Raw genomic sequence first — 17,543 nt, 5'->3', positions numbered from 1 at the left:
TCTAATTTTGGCTTATTTTTGACATTTCCTTAAAATGCACTGAATTAAGCGATTCCCGCTAAAGTAACAACAATTTTGGGTTGTGTTTATCTGTGAGACAACTGATAAGTGATAAGCAAATAAGCTGTGGTAATAGTAAATTACAAGATAACCATTTTTTGTCTATTTGCCTATTGCATATTATCAGTAACTAAACTCGTAATGGAAAATCCAAGATTATTAAAAGTTTGCGGAAAACTCTTGCAATAATTTTGACTGAAATTTCAAAATTCCGCTACCAAAAGTTGCACCAATCTTAACTCAATTAATTACCCTAGCAAGCATTGCAGTTTGCCTACCCTTCTCTCGCCAAACCGTTTTTTACCCATTTCTAACGCCCAGAATTTGGTATAATTACTTAAACGCTACCCCAACAACCCAAACAATAGCCCCGTGCCCTTATCAAGCCCAATTTTTGTCCAAAATAAGTGTCGTCAGGTGCAATTGTTTATAAACTGACATTTGACATTTGGTAAACAATCGACTTTCTTTGTTCAATTTTTGCCAAAATTTCGCCTTCCCAGCCAAGTTTGCTGAAACCGTCGTGATGTGCAAGCCATGGGTGCATGTTTATCGCTAGAACGTGAAGAAGGCAAGGCCCGGAAGCGCTCCGAGGAGATCGACCGCCAGTTGGGCGAGTTGGCCAAGCAGCAGAGCAATGTCATCAAAATCCTGCTCCTGGGTGAGTTGGCCCCCTCTAGCCCCACTGGCGTGACCCGGGCCCCTTTCAGGCGCCGGCGAGAGCGGCAAAAGCACCCTGGTCAAGCAGATGAAGATCATCCACGCCGACGGCTTCACGCACGCCGAACTGAGCAGTTTCCGGCCCACGGTCTTGGACAACCTCCTGGCCTCCATGAAGTACGTCCTGGCGGGCATGGGCATCCTGCGGATCAACCTCGAACAGCAGCGGAATAAAAGCCACGCTCAGGCGGTGCTCATGAGTCGCAGTTGCTTTGACATGAGTTTCACTGTCTTGCCCAACATGGCGGCGTCTCTGCAGGCGCTGTGGTCCGACAGGGGGGTCAGGCTTGCGGTGGCCAGGGGGTACGAGTATGAGTTGAACGACTCGGCGCTTTAGTATGTTTTTGCGTGATTGGGGAAAGTGGGATTATGTTGATTGGTTTTTTTAGTTTATTTGAAAATATGGAACGAATCTGTGATCCTAAGTATGTGCCAACGCCTACTGACGTTTTGCGGGCCCGTGTCAGGACCCAGGGGATAATTGAGACGCATTTTCGTATCAATGATATGATTGTCAGTATGTATGATGTTGGGGGGCAGAGGTCGCAAAGGAGGAAGTGGATTTATTGTTTTGATGATGTCAGAGCTGTGCTTTTTGTCGTTTCGTTAAGTGGCTACGATATGACACTTTTGGTAATTTAATTACAACCATTGCCACCCTTGATGTCTAGGCAACTTCGTTCTTAAGGCCACATAAAAAATCAACAGAAACACTAGATTCAAGCTAAAAAAGTCGCCAGACCACACTGTTTATCAAAATATTTTATAAAATGAGAAGTTATGTATTAATCTTTGGAAAAAAATGAATTTTTAGTTCAAAAACGTGCCCAAGGATTTAATGATGTTTGGATTATTTTTACGTAATTAGCTACTTGAGTGAGTTTGTGGAATGTCAGCGAAAGTAACATACAATGCAAGCAAATTTTCTGATTCTAGGTCTGTTTGTATGAAAATTTTCAAAAAAGAAACCTAAAAATTTCGTTTAAAAACTTGAATAAGGTAAAAATAACACCATTTTTTATTTAATTTTGTGATTTTTTGGCTTATATTTGACGAAATTTCGTTTAAAAGCGCACTAAATTGAACGAGACATGCTAAATTAATATGTAAAACGTGGGAAATTAATTTAATTAATTAATTATTTTTGACGAAATTTTGCTCAAATAACGTCAATTTTGTGATTTTTCGGTCTCTTTTAGTGGATCTCATGGAAAAAGATTAGAATTTTTCATCAAAAACGTAGTTAAAGGTTTGAAAAACTTTAAATAACATAATTTGTGGCACATTTTTTTGGCTTATATTAGAATTATTTTTATTCAAAAACGCACTAAATCGAGTGAAGAAGGCTTAAAAAATCATTGTAATTTGATGATTTTTTAGTCTTTTTCAGCGAATCTCTTTGAAAAAGGTAAGGATTGAGTTAAAAAATTTGTGAAAGCGGTTGAATGAATTAAAACAACACAGTTTTCGCATTTTTTTTTAGTTTTTTTTTTTCACCTTATTTTGACGAAATTTTGCTCAAAAACGCTTAAATCGAGCGAGACAGACTAAATATGTAACTTCAATTTCGACTAATTTCGTGATTATTCGGTTTCTTTTCAGTTTTTTGGCTTATTTTTGAAGAATTTTCGCCCAAAAACGCTTCAAATCGAGCGAAAAAGCTTAAAAAATCATTGAATTTGATAATCTTTTGCCCGTTTTCAGCGAATTTCGTAAAAAGAGGTGACAATTTAATACAAAAACTTGTTAAAACGGTTCAGAAAGTTAAAATACTACAGTTTTCGCCAATTTCTTTTAGTTTCTTTTGTTTGATTTTAACGAATTTTTGCTCAAAAACGCATTAACTTGCTGCTTTTCAGCCAGATATGAAACTTGAAAAAGACAATAATTTTTTGAATAAGTCGATAATTTTTTCAGTCTGTTTTAGCAAAATTAAAAAAAAATACGATTATCGTTTGAAAATATGAAAACAATAGAATTTTGTAAATTTACGAGTGAAACAGACAAAATGATATTTGTTTCTTTTTTTTTAAGCATATTTTGATAAAATCTTGTGATATAAGTGAGTGATGCAAAAACATGAAAACTGTGCGTTTTTTGGCGTAATTTGGTGAATTTTTAGCTTGTTTTTTCGGACAATTGACCTTTCTTCTGTCTTTGAGATGCGCTAGAGTTTTTGAAAATGACAAAAAGATTATAATTTTTTGGTCTGTTGTTGTGAAATCTCGAAAAAATGGAATTTTTAGCCCGAAAAATTGTATTAAAAAGCTTGGGGACGTTTTAATTAGCAGATTTTCTGCTTATTTATACGAAATTTTTACCCAAAAATGAGCTTAAACGATTGAAAAGAGTAAAAATAATCAATTTTAACAATGAAATTTTGCGTTCCTGGCGCTAAAACGTATGAAATTATTCAATTTTGTGATTTGTTTTTGCAAAAAACTAAATGAAATTAGGGCATTTTTAGTAATTCTTCGGACCGTTTTGCGAAATAATGCACTTAAATTAAAAAGAGTAAAAACAGGGCGTAGAAAAACGAAGTTTTCTATTCTTCAAGGGGCGGGTTTTGAGTGGGTATCAATAATTTTCTGTTACAGGAGGACCCGAGTGTGAATCGCCTCGACGAAAGCCTCAATCTTTTCGGCCAAATCGTTAACAATCCGTTTTTCCGCGACGCTTCTTTCGTACTATTTTTAAACAAATTCGATTTATTTCGCGAAAAAATCCTCTACTCACAACGTCACTTGCGGCTTTACTTCCCGGATTACAAAGGGCCTGACCGTGACGTCGACCGAGGCGCTCTCTTCATCCAACATAAATTCGTCCTAAAAAACGCCGATTCGCGAAAAGTTCTGTATCCGCATTTCACAACTGCCACTGATACTGCCAATGTCCAAGTCGTCTTTCAAGCCGTTATGGAAATGGTCATCTCGACGAATTTGGGCCAAGTGACCTTACTCTAAAATTTTGTTATACGCTTGTTAAGTTCCTTAAGTCTGCCACTTGAGTATTTTTTGGCAGTTTTTTTATTTAATTTATTAATGTATTGCATTTGTGGCGCGACAGCTTGACGTCATCCGGCAGCTTTGTGATTGGCTGTCGCGTAACAAAGATCAAGGGAAGATCTCAAACTGTGTTCAAATTAAAACGCAATAACTCTTGCCTCTAAGGCTACATCTCGTGCCTGTGATACTGTGGTCTTAAATTCGTGCAAATATTTTTTATACAAATGTATCAGAAGACGTGGGCCAGTTTTTTTTTATTTTACATCGAATTTCTCACCTACCTCTTCAGCCAGCAAGTGAACGATATAAAATAATTCTCATGACACTCACCTCGTTCGTGCCATTTCGTGTCCCTCCTTTAACGAGCTTCATTTTTTATTTTATTATTATTTTTTAGCTGGTCGCCACGTCTTTTGTAATCACAACGATGTGATAAAAACTAGCTTAAGTTACAAATTAGTTGTAGTTTTTTACTGTAGTGTTGTTTTTTGAATAAAGTTTTAAAACTGAATCGTCCATTTTGTCTCGTCCGGAAATACTTTTCAAGGGCGGAGTAAGAAAGGATTGGCGTCGGTATTACATACGAAATAAAATAATCGCAATGCGTATTTTTAGAGTGGAGAGACGATGCCATTACATAGCACATCGACCTCTGCTTAAAACTCGTCCACTTGGTAACTTCAATCATTACGACATCTCGCCTATTTTTTCAGACACAACAAAAACACGACACAATGCCTAAAAAATTTAAAAAAAGCGGAAAAACTTTTGGTTAAAATATTACTGGATTTGTTATTTTGAGTAGAACAAAGCACACTTTAGCATGAAGAGTGTTGGGGAAAAATTAGTGCGTGGTGCCGCTAATTGGGTGTCAATTTAGCAAGTGCCGAGCGATTTTTTATTAATAAAATCGCGTGGTATTTTTGGAGGGACAAAGACGGATTTGAAGGGGGCCCTTGAAATGTTCTTTTTTTCGATTTTTGGCCATTGGCCAGTATTACATCAAAACGAGGCAACGGCCTCGCTGCTGACAACAGTTCTCCTCTTGGTTCGACGGCGGAAGCGTCGCGACGCGTCACAAGTTCAGTGTTCCGACGATTTTTGTGATAACGTTAAAAAACTGGAAAAATGACGGACGGACCTTGGATGTAAGTTGATTTTTTTGATCAAAAAACTGGTAGAAATCGTGTATTAGTCTTGACATTGGGTGGTGATTTAACTGTTGGGTCAAGAGCGGCTGTGGGCTTTTTATACGCAATTTTTCGACTTGGTCGCCAATTTACGTCCGATTAAAATTTTATTTTTTATTTTTTCAATTACGGCTAAACTATTCGAAAAAGTAGAACTATTTTGATCCATACTCATGCAAAATGTTCTGGGGAATCGATTGGCATCGAGAAAATTGCCAAATTCCCAATAGTTTTTTAGTTATGAATTTTTTAAAATTTTCCCAATTTTTGCATTTGTCTCCAATTTGCTCGAAAACTATTAGTCGGAGAACAATAATTTTTTTTGAAAAAGATAGATAATTTAAAGAGCTTTCCAACGATAATACACTTCATGGGGTTATCTCTAATAGTTACGGAGCTATTGCTTGACAAAAGTTCCGGGTACCCAAAATCGACAAAAATTGCGACGAAAATTGAAAAATCAAACTTCTAAAAATCGAACATATGGACTTTTTGTGGACTAAAAACAACTTTTGTGGGTTGTTAAGACATGTAGAAGTCCATAAAAATTTACTGGAGTGAGTTTAAAAAAATTTTTTTTTTTTTTCACCTCTTTGAAGGTAAGTAAGTATTACTCAGGAAATTTTAGCAAAAAAATTGAAAATTTTAAATCTCGTGAAAAGTTGGTATAATACAGAAAATGAGCCGCTGAATTCAATGGAACAAACCGCATTGCTCTACGACTTTTAGTTTTCGAGTTATGAATTTTTTTAATGAATAAAATTTTTCACTATGACAAATGGCTACCCTAAATTTAGGCAAAAATTTTTAAATTTTTAATTCTTGTGAAAAATTGATATATTATGTAAAATGAGCCGTAGAATTCAACCGAACAAACCGCATTGCTCTACGACTTTTAGTTTTTTTTTTATGAATTTTTTAAGTGAAAAACTTTGATCGCCTCTGTAGCCGGAACCGTTGCCCGGAGCGGCTCCGGGTTTAGTCGAAAAAATAGATAAAATTAAGCGCTATCAGATGTTTTTTTGTTCGTTGCTCTAAGTCTTACAGTTTCCGAGAAAAACGCAAAAAAAGGTTTCCATTTTCACTTTTTTTCAATTTTCAACCGCCAATTACGGCGAAACTATTAGAGTTATCGAGAAACGGAAAAATGGAGGACAACCGGAATAAAAAACTCTACAAAATGACATAGGACTCAAGGCGACATCTCGCAAAAAATTTTTCAATTTTCAAACGCCGATTACGGCCAAACTAAAAGAGTTAGGAGAAAATGCTTTTTTAGATCGGAAAGAGCACATCAAAATCTATAAGATAGAATCGGTTTTAGTTGATTTAGAGACACTTTAAAAATTGACCGATTTTAAGGGGGGGGTGTTAACTTTATTTTAATTTTTTTTATTTTCTCATTTCTGGCTAAACTATTTGAAAAAGTGGAACTATTTTGATCCATACCCATGCAAAATGTTCTGGGGAATCGATTGGCATCGAGAAAATTGCCAAATTCCCAATAGTTTTTTAGTTATGAATTTTTTAAAATTGTCCCAATTTTTGCATTTGTCTCCAATTTGCTCGAAAACTATTAGTCGGAGAACAATAATTTTTTTTGAAAAAGATAGATAATTTAAAGAGCTTTCCAACGATAATACACTTCATGCGGTTATCTCTAATAGTTACGGAGCTATTGCTTGACAAAAGTTCCGGGTACCCAAAATCGACAAAAATTGCGACGAAAATTGAAAAATCAAACTTCTAAAAATCGAACATATGGACTTTTTGTGGACTTTTAACAACTTTTGTGGGTTGTTAAGACATGTAGAAGTCCATAAAAATTTACTGGAGTGAGTTTAAAAAAAAATTTTTTTTCACGTCTTTGAAGTTAAGTGTATTATTTTACTCAGGAAATTTTAGCAAAAAAATTGAAAATTTTAAATCTCGTGAAAAGTTGGTATAATACAGAAAATGAGCCGCTGAATTCAATGGAACAAACCGCATTGCTCTACGACTTTTAGTTTTCGAGTTATGAATTTTTTTAATGAATAAAATTTTTCACTATGACAAATGGCTACCCTAAATTTAGGCAAAAATTTTTAAATTTTTAATTCTTGTGAAAAATTGATATATTATGTAAAATGAGCCGTAGAATTCAACCGAACAAACCGCATTGCTCTACGACTTTTAGTTTTTTTTTTATGAATTTTTTAAGTGAAAAACTTTGATCGCCTTTGTAGCCGGAACCGTTGCCCGGAGCGGCTCCGGGTTTAGTCGAAAAAATAGATAAAATTAAGCGCTATCAGATGTTTTTTTGTTCGTTGCTCTAAGTCTTACAGTTTCCGAGAAAAACGCAAAAAAAGGTTTCCATTTTCACTTTTTTTCAATTTTCAACCGCCAATTACGGCGAAACTATTAGAGTTAGGAGAAAATGCTTTTTTAGATCGGAAAGAGCACATCAAAATCTATAAGATAGAATCGGTTTTAGTTGATTTAGAGACACTTTAAAAATTGACCGATTTTAAGGGGGGGGTGTTAACTTTTTTTTAATTTTTTTTATTTTCTCATTTCTGGCTAAATTATTTGAAAAAGTGGAAGTATTTTGATCCATACCCATGCAAAATGTTCTGGGGAATCGATTGGCATCGAGAAAATTGCCAAATTCCCAATAGTTTTTTAGTTATGAATTTTTTAAAATTTTCCCAATTTTTGCATTTGTCTCCAATTTGCTCGAAAACTATTAGTCGGAGAACAATAATTTTTTTTGAAAAAGATAGATAATTTAAAGAGCTTTCCAACGATAACACACTTCATGGGGTTATCTCTAACAGTTCCGGAGCTATTGCTTGAGAAATGTTCCGGGTACCCAAAATCGACAAAAATTGCGACGAAAATTGAAAAATCAAACTTCTAAAAATCGAACATATGGACTTTTTGTGGACTAAAAACAACTTTTGTGGGTTGTTAAGACATGTAGAAGTCCATAAAAATTTACTGGAGTGAGTTTAAAAAAAATTTTATTTTCACCTCTTTGAAGGTAAGTAAGTATTACTCAGAAAATTTTAGCAAAAAAATTGAAAATTTTAAATCTCGTGAAAAGTTGGTATAATACAGAAAATGAGCCGCTGAATTCAATGGAACAAACCGCATTGCTCTACGACTTTTAGTTTTCGAGTTATGAATTTTTTTAATGAATAAAATTTTTCACTATGACAAATGGCTACCCTAAATTTAGGCAAAAATTTTTAAATTTTTAATTCTTGTGAAAAATTGATATATTATGTAAAATGAGCCGTAGAATTCAACCGAACAAACCGCATTGCTCTACGACTTTTAGTTTTTTTTTTATGAATTTTTTAAGTGAAAAACTTTGATCGCCTCTGTAGCCGGAACCGTTGCCCGGAGCGGCTCCGGGTTTAGTCGAAAAAATAGATAAAATTAAGCGCTATCAGATGTTTTTTTGTTCGTTGCTCTAAGTCTTACAGTTTCCGAGAAAAACGCAAAAAAAGGTTTCCATTTTCACTTTTTTTCAATTTTCAACCGCCAATTACGGCGAAACTATTAGAGTTATCGAGAAACGGAAAAATGGAGGACAACCGGAATAAAAAACTCTACAAAATGGCATAGGACTCAAGGCGATATCTCGCAAAAAATTTTTCAATTTTCAAACGCCGATTACGGCCAAACTAAAAGAGTTAGGAGAAAATGCTTTTTTAGATCGGAAAGAGCACATCAAAATCTATAAGATAGAATCGGTTTTAGTTGATTTAGAGACACTTTAAAAATTGACCGATTTTAAGGGGGGGGGTGTTAACTTTTTTTTAATTTTTTTTATTTTCTCATTTCTGGCTAAACTATTTGAAAAAGTGGAACTATTTTGATCCATACCCATGCAAAATGTTCTGGGGAATCGATTGGCATCGAGAAAATTGCCAAATTCCCAATAGTTTTTTAGTTATGAATTTTTTAAAATTTTCCCAATTTTTACATTTGTCTCCAATTTGCTCGAAAACTATTAGTCGGAGAACAATAATTTTTTTTGAAAAAGATAGATAATTTAAAGAGCTTTCCAACGATAATACACTTCATGGGGTTATCTCTAATAGTTACGGAGCTATTGCTTGACAAAAGTTCCGGGTACCCAAAATCGACAAAAATTGCGACGAAAATTGAAAAATCAAACTTCTAAAAATCGAACATATGGACTTTTTGTGGACTAAAAACAACTTTTGTGGGTTGTTAAGACATGTAGAAGTCCATAAAAATTTACTGGAGTGAGTTTAAAAAAAATTTTTTTTTTCACCTCTTTGAAGGTAAGTAAGTATTACTCAGAAAATTTTAGCAAAAAAATTGAAAATTTTAAATCTCGTGAAAAGTTGGTATAATACAGAAAATGAGCCGCTGAATTCAATGGAACAAACCGCATTGCTCTACGACTTTTAGTTTTCGAGTTATGAATTTTTTTAATGAATAAAATTTTTCACTATGACAAATGGCTACCCTAAATTTAGGCAAAAATTTTTAAATTTTTAATTCTTGTGAAAAATTGATATATCATGTAAAATGAGCCGTAGAATTCAACCGAACAAACCGCATTGCTCTACGACTTTTAGTTTTTTAGATCATTTGGTGTTTTTATGGACTTTTAACAATTTTTGTAGGTTGCTAAGACATGCAGAAGTCCATAAAAATTTGCTGGAGTTAGTTAAAAAAAAAAATTTTTCACCTCTTTGAAGGTACAAGTGGATTACTCAGGAAATTTGAGCAAAAAAATTGAAAATTTTAAATCTCGTGAAAAATTAGAATAGCAAAGAAAAAAAGCCGCTGAATTCAATGGAACAAACCGCATTGCTCTACGACTTTTAGTTTTCGAGTTATGATTTTTTTTAATGAATAAAATTTTTCACTATGACAAATGGCTATCAAAATTTTAAATCTCGTGAAAAGTTGGTATGATACAGAAAATGAGCCGCTGAATTCCCTGGAACAAACCGTTTTGCTCTACGACTGTTAGTTTTCGAGTTATGAATTTTTAAGTGAAATAAGCACAACAAAGATTTTTCAAGCGAAAGTAACAATAAATTTCTATTAAGCATTAAAACGTGATGATTCATTGTGTAAAAATAATCATCGATGGTCAGATGTACTGCTGAAGTCATCCTGAAAGAGAAATTCAAGCCGACCAGTTAAATCCAAATGTGGGCGTCTAGCCCAAAAACTGTAAACAACAATTGTCCCACTGGACCTACCTGAGCTAAACCAAATTCCTTGCATTTTTAAAGCCAGTTCCTGTCGTCTGTCCTCCATCCGGAAGCAAAACTTTACGGGTCATTTACTTTTGCCGACTTTGCTATTTATACCAAGTACTGAATCATACCGATAATTCGTCCCATTTTTCTGATGGAAATTTATGCGTTTGCATAATTTACATGACTCACTGTTGACAGGAGAGCATGTTTAAAAAAAAAAAAAGACGCGAAATAAAAGCCTTCGAGTGATTCCGGATAACCGGTTTAAAATAACGAATTTAAACCGACTCTGTGGTTTTTTATAATCGACAGTTGGTTTATTTTAAACGCAAGGAAACCAGTAAAAGGACACGAAAATTCCGATTTTTAAAAATAACCACACGTAAAATCGAAACGGTCAAAAAACTGTTTGTTTTTTTAATTCTAAATTCGGAGCAACAAAAATAAAATTTGGCTAATTCGAATATTAATAAAACATGTAATAAATGTCATCAGAATTTAGAAATGCAGAAATATTTACACTAAACACTAAATTAATTCAGTGGTTCTGCTTTTCAGGCTTTTGGGCATTTAATAACAAAGCAAAATATTGTATTTAATCCTGAAGGTAAGTCGTGTTTTAGTGCTTTTTTCGCCACTTTTATTACAATGAATTGGTGTTTGGTCATTTACTTATGATTTATTAAAAGCAAGAGCCTGTAGTTAAATTGTCAAAAAATTAATACAAGGTGAGTCTAACAATCGCACAGAATTCAGCGTTTGCAGTTAAATTCTCTATACTTTCCTCCACATATTAGCAAATGTTCAAAAATTTTGGACAATTTTTTATAACAAAAATTACTCTTCATACGAGTGACACCTACATTTTTTTAATTGTAGTGAAGCAACAATGACATAATAACTACGTTTTGTGCATTTATTTACAACTCAATTTTATGTTTTACTATCTTAAGTGGTCAAAATTTACGGTTTTGACACGTGTATAATAAAAATATTTACATTTTTTTAATTACTTTTCCTATGTTTTCACATCGCCACTGATAAAGACATAAATTTTATTTATCGGTAACATTTGTCATCAATAAACAACAATCATGATTCATGCACAACGTGGAAAATCCATTATTTTCTTTTTTTGGCAATTTTGGAAAATTTTGGCAATTTTTAAACAATTTTAAACGCAACAAAACTAAAATAAATATTCAAGATGTTATATCTCTAATAAATAGACTCCCGATTATTTAATATTTGATTAGGAAATTATTTAGATAAGATTTGGCGCCGTGGTGGCCGTTGTAAGAGTGCAAAAAACCCAAAACGTTTGTGGTCGGTTTGCCTTTTGAAAATATGTATTTACTGCATTATTTCTCCCACTCCCAAAAAGGTGATATCATCTAAATTCCGGTCGTTTAAACTTGAAACTCAGACAAACTCGCTCCAGTCAGTCGCCGGTTGTTGTGGTCAGCGCAATAAAATTCACTTTCAGTGAGTGCCATACACCCAGTGTCCCCAAAACCAATGACAACGCTAACGCGCTCCAACTCCCGCGCCATGCCGTCCTACAAGGAGTACGTCAACTTCCTCGGCGGCTACAAAACCGGAAAAAAGGACGACGAAACCTCCGACAGTGCCATTTCCATCAGCACCAGCACGTCCTCCTCCTCCCTCAGCTCAGCGGACGCGCCAGACTTTGCCAAAACCGCCTGCACCCCCTACACCACATACGTCCAGAACCAAAAAAACCGAAAATTCAACCCGGTTAAACCGAGCTTTGACGCCAAACCGACGAAAAAAACCGAGATTTTCATCGAAATCCAACCGACAAAGTCCGTCAGTGAAGTGAGCAAGATTTTCGAAAACCCAAACAAACTCAACTCAAAAATCAGCGTTTTTGAAAACAAACCCAAAATCGCAACTAAACCAAAAATTGACCTGGACCTGCCCCCACCGCCCCCGGAATTTCTCGCACCCGACTTTTTACCGCCGCCCCCGCCCGAATTTCTACTAAACGAGTCAAAAGTTGCGCCGCCACCGCCGCCCCCACCCCCGCAAGTCAACCACACACCGCCCCCTTTACCCCAAACTTCGCCCCCTAGACTACAGGCGAGTTTGACAAAAGGGCCCCCTGCCAAATTTTCGGTTGATAATCCCAAAGGGGTTGCTCCTGAAATTGACAGAAATGACCCAATGGTCCGAAAATTGGTCTATGGTACTTTGAGGGGTCTCTATGGGGCTTACCATGACAAGGCTAGTGATATGTTGGCAACAATGCCCAAAAATATGGTCGTTAGGAGCAACGGGGTTAGGGACAGGATTGAACAAATTGCGTAGGTTTTTTTAATTTTTAATTTTTTTTTAAGAATTAAATATACAGGGTGGCCCTGCTCAACTTCCATCTTCTGTAGCTCAGTTATTAGTAAAGTTGGACTTTTGATATTTTCTATACGTTATTTATACTCAGGGACATATTTCAAGAAAATATTTTTGATTATACAGAGTGTCCCAAAAAAAATGTAACGTCAACATAATATTTTTTTTAATAGCATGCTACTATTTTTTGTGTTCATTATGATACCTTTTTAGCTTCTTACATGTTCCTAAAGTTTTTTTCAAATCGGTTCAGGGATTACTTAAAAAAAATAAAAACCAAAAAAAAATTGTTTTTACACCTTAAGTTTTAAAAATTAATAAAAAATCGAAGCAACCTATTTATTTTTACATCATTCGATAGGGAATTAGAAAATAAATTTTGACACCTGACGTCATACTTTTTGGGACACTTTATATAATCAAAAATTTTTTCCCGAAATGTGCCCTAGAGTATAAATAACAAAATATCAAAAGTCTAACTTAAATAATAACTGAGGCTGGACCACCCTATATAATTTGCGGAATTAAGTCACTCGTGTTGCTCGTGTATTAAATTTTTTGTTTTTGCGGTTTAGGTCCAACGGTGACTTGGAGAAGCTGAACGGGCGGGTGAATCCGAGATTAGAGGAGTGAATTCTGGTCTAGACTGTATAGTAATTAGTACTATTATCAGTAATTATCACTATGTAGCTATATGGTAATAAAGTTTTTATTTTGATTCCGCTCGTTATTATTCCCCGATGCGTCATAAACTTAGTCATTTTGTTTATAAAAGAATATTGAATATTTGAGTGTCCACACTGCGAATTATCGTCAAGGATGATGAATCAACGTGTGTATGAATGATCTAGGCGGAAATTTGTTTAAAATTGCGGTCGGAGTTTGCTCATAACCACGGAGTGAGTTTCCTTCCGGAAAAATCGGTCGGACCTTCGGCTTTATAAGGAAAGTGATCGGCAAAATAAACAAAAACACCTTGAATTTTGTTCACATAAAGGCCGACCTGTAATTACGACTTGATGATGGGTGGATTTTTGTGCCCTCATGAGGACAAAGGAGCGAGTTACATAAGTCTTCCGACACCGATATTTAACAGCTTTGAATTTTATTGCAAATGACAACGACCGGTTGGCTGTTGGAGCAATATTGCCATTTTTCCAGCGCCTTGTAACAATAAAATTGAGTAAAGCCTTGAAGTTGCTTGTTGGCAATTTGTCAAACGGGCTTTGAAGTCGCATTTGCGACTCTGTTCTTATCAATTGATGGAGAGTTTGAAAAGTAATCATTTATCACCTACCTACATTTATTTTTAGCCGAAAATTTGGCAGTGGTGAATTAATTAACTAGTTTTGTTATTTGTGACGGATAATAAATTTTTTGGTCGATAATTTTAGTAAAGTGACACTTTTATTAATACAATTTTGTAATTTATGTTTTATAAATTTAGCAAGCGAAACACAAAACTAGTAAAATTTGCTTACGCGTATAAACACCTATTTAATCCAACAATTGTGAATACATATTACCATAAATTTTATTTTTAACTTCATGTCTGATTCCTGCTAATATTTTATTTGTTTTATTGTATTATTATTTGGTTTGCAATATTGAATAAAATATTAGAGACAGACATAATATGAATTTTTTTCAATGCTATCGACTAAATTTCAAAACCACAGACCACTTATAGACCGCACATTTAGTAGAATTCAATAAACTTATAATAAACGTTTTGTTTAACAAATGATTTTTTTTAAGTTAAAAACTGAGAAAACCGATGGTTATCGATAACAATTAATACAATTTTTTATTAAATTAAATTTCAGATTAAAGTAGATTTAAAAATTAAAATCAAGCCTGCAATAGTACAGTAAAACCTCGATTATCCGTCTATGTTTTAATTCGCTCTTTTTCTTTTTACTTTCACTTTTTTTTTACTTTCTAGTCGTTTGTTAAACCGCATTATGCATTTCATAATTATTTTACTTTATTTTTTTTTAATTTATTCCAACTTCATTTTTTTTTGTTTTTAAATTACCAGAATTAAATATCGGGACACAAAAAGAATCAAGAAACATGGTTTTAATAATCTTAAAAAACTTATTTTGATGGATCTACAGAACCTTTATTGGTAAAAAGTTTGCTTCGAAAATGCGTTATTTTCAATGAATTGCAAAATTATAATGTTTTTTACCAAAAAGTTTAAGTATTTAGAGTACATTTCTCAAATTGAAGTTGTGAAATTTCCACTATTTTATCTAAAGTGCATTATTTTCTATAAATCTAGAAAAGTTTTGGCTGAGAATCTTGCAAAATTCGGACTATGTTTCAAAATAATAATAATAATAATAATAATAATAATAATAATAATAATAATAATAATAATAATAATAATAATAATAATAATAATAATAATAATAATAATAATAATAATAATAATAATAATAATAATAATAATAATAATAATAATAATAATAATCTTTATTTTTAAGACAGAAAACTTTGAAAGAAATGCAGAAATGCACTAAATTCGTAAGTTCTTTTTGAGTTATTAAAAAAACAGGTAGATTTTATTTTTTATAATGTTATATTTTGACACCAAAATGACATTTCTGACGTCATTACTTAAAAATTAATCATTTTTAAATTATTTAATGACAACTGACAACTTTGATTAGTGTTGTAGATAATACATATTTTTATTATTTTTCTAGTAAGTTTAAAAAACTCAAAAAAAAATAAAAAACGTTATATGTCATTGAAAGTATTACACTATGAGCTTTTTCATTTCATTTTTGCTTTATTTTATAAAGGATGATTGCTTTTTGTTAACTTTTTTTGTGTTTATGTACCATACTGTATAAAAAACATATAAAAAATTTTTTGCTTATGAAACAAGTACAAAAAATAAAATTTATTACCTATATTAAATTGTCAATGTTTTTTTATTTAATTTTTTTTACTTATTTTTTTTACCAGAAATATAAAGAAGTGTACTGTCTAAAACAATGAACAAAAATGTTAGTATCATTTAAAAAATTAAGAATGACGTCACTCAACTTAACTCAAAAACGATTGACGTAAAAAAATAAAATCGACCTGTTCCAGGATTTTTTTTGGAAAATAACTAACAACGAAGTTATAAATTTTGGGCGTTACTTTTGGTTCACTTTAGATAGTTGTGTTGTAATTTGTTTTAATTTTATTGCATTCTCAATTTTTTTTCAACAGCTATTTGATTAAAATATCTATCAATTTTTTAGAATTCATTTATTTTAGAGTTAAAATATTTAGTATTATTTCAATTATCTGGCTTGGCTTTGCCCGTGAAGGGTCCGGATAATCGAGGTTCTACTGTATCTACCCTGATTTTACAATGTTGGCAACTGAAGATTAAAATCATAATATTATGCTACTTATTGACTTTAAACTTTAATTTTTTGTGGAATAAGTTAGTGACATTTTTATTTAATTAATTTTGAAAAACAGAAATTTGTATGTTTTTTTTAATTTGTAGAAAAATTTAAAAAATTAAAAACTGCGTTAGTTGGTTATTAATTTTTTTGTTTAAAGCGGGCTGTTGTAAATAAAACTTTTGTGGTCTTAATAAGAAGCACTTATAAAATATAGAAAAAATCTCAAGTACCTAAGTGATCTGGAATGCGTCTCAATTCCAAAGAATTAAATGGAAATGCCTGGCGCCAATTGTGCCTTTTTTCCACTTTCTCTTTCTGTGTTAAACGATTGGAGAAGGCCGCCGAACGCTTGAACTTGTATCCAATACCTGTGAAATGTCATTAAACTTATTGCCGGCTTTTATAATTGTCCCTCGTTTAATAATAACCGCACTGAAATAATATTCTCTATTAATAACGCCGCGCTTTTGCCGAAATGCACGAGATGGCGCCAAAACCAAGTCCCAACACGGCGCTAATTGTATTCAAGTGTCACGTGACGATGATAATGACGTCGGGACGCCCGCCGTCGCCCATTTCCAAATTTAGCCACGTCAGGGATTGGAATTGGTCGGGAATCTTCGGGCCGATCATGCAATGTGAATCATTGCGCCAAATGTCAGTTTTTATGCGAAATGCTACTATTTTGAGACTTTAGTTTTAGAGATTTTGTTGGCATTGGCATAATTTAAGTGTGAGTATTTTTCGTGTGGCTTTTTGTAGTGGTTTTAACGGCTAATTAAACCATTTTTCGAAAAAATAACGCGCCCACTTGACTCAATTTTCAAATTTTTGAGCTGTGCTATTTTTATAATTCCACAAATCACTCAATAACTGAACTGGAAAAAATAAAATCGAAATATCGGCACGTGGGATTGGAAAATATATTCCGGAATTGTTTTAGATAATTATAAAATGTGGTCGAGAGTGCGTGGCGAAAAAATGGCCGACGCTGCGTGCCATTGGCTGGGTCGCATCACGTGAGTCGACGCATTGGCGCCAATTTTTTAAACGTTCAGTAAAAGTAACAAAAAATGAAACAAAACAAAAATGAAAAATAATGTAATAAAACAATAAATGAACCTGTTTTGATAAAAAATATCAATTGTTTTTATCATTTCTTCATACGTCATTCGAGTGTCGAAAGTAAAAATAAATATGACACTTCCGAATTTTGTTTGAAAAAATAACTTTTCTTTAAATTGTCTTAAAATTGTAATAAGTTTATTGATCGGTTCGATTTCTGCTGTGGTAGCAGTGGGTGGAGTTTAAATGTTAACAAGTCGCTGACTTATTGTTGAAATATTTCCAAGGTGCAAATATTTATCCCAACAGCCACAATAATCCAGAACCATTGACCGATTATATATGTTGAAGAAATTCCTTCGGTGAAATATTTCACAAGCGCACCGTGTGAACGGCTGCATTTTTCAAGCATCTCTTGAGGAATCTTAGATTCAGAGGAGTAGTCATGTTTGTTGATATCTTACTTAAATAGAGTGTGAGATT

The 17,543-nt window shown here is 33.4% G+C and overlaps 3 protein-coding genes across 4 annotated transcripts in view; all 3 read left to right on the top strand.

Annotated features, from left to right (window-relative positions):
* Positions 1–251: 251 nt before the first annotated feature.
* LOC661989 (guanine nucleotide-binding protein G(o) subunit alpha) lies at positions 252–4,296 on the top strand. 2 transcript variants are annotated; one of them, XM_008199041.3, is made up of 5 exons: positions 252–511; positions 564–721; positions 771–1,116; positions 1,170–1,413; positions 3,378–4,296. In XM_008199041.3, exons 2-5 carry the CDS (start codon positions 598–600, stop codon positions 3,741–3,743), a joined length of 1,080 nt encoding a protein of 359 aa, XP_008197263.1. In that variant the 5' UTR covers positions 252–511; positions 564–597; the 3' UTR covers positions 3,744–4,296. The 2 variants fall into 2 exon arrangements, with proteins under 2 accessions (XP_008197263.1, XP_973210.1); XM_968117.5 differs by having other exon boundaries at positions 254–721.
* Positions 4,297–4,793: 497 nt separating this feature from the next.
* LOC100142606 (uncharacterized) overlaps positions 4,794–17,543 on the top strand; it is a 33,812-nt gene continuing 21,062 nt past the window's right edge. Inside the window, exon 1 of the mRNA XM_015982832.2 lies at positions 4,794–4,933. Within this exon, the coding sequence (XP_015838318.1) occupies positions 4,914–4,933 (20 nt within the window). The 5' untranslated portion in view covers positions 4,794–4,913. The remainder of the gene's footprint in view (positions 4,934–17,543) is intronic.
* Positions 11,589–13,297, top strand: LOC107398543 (amyloid beta A4 precursor protein-binding family B member 1-interacting protein-like). The gene is made up of 2 exons (XM_015982909.2): positions 11,589–12,536; positions 13,155–13,297. Exons 1-2 carry the CDS (start codon positions 11,728–11,730, stop codon positions 13,210–13,212), a joined length of 867 nt encoding a protein of 288 aa, XP_015838395.1. The 5' UTR covers positions 11,589–11,727; the 3' UTR covers positions 13,213–13,297.

This window comes from Tribolium castaneum, chromosome 6 (assembly GCF_031307605.1).
Source record: "Tribolium castaneum strain GA2 chromosome 6, icTriCast1.1, whole genome shotgun sequence".
NCBI classification, from domain to species: Eukaryota; Metazoa; Arthropoda; class Insecta; order Coleoptera; family Tenebrionidae; genus Tribolium; species Tribolium castaneum.
Note: the sequence above shows the minus strand (reverse complement) of the source record. Positions and strands in the feature narration are given on the sequence as shown.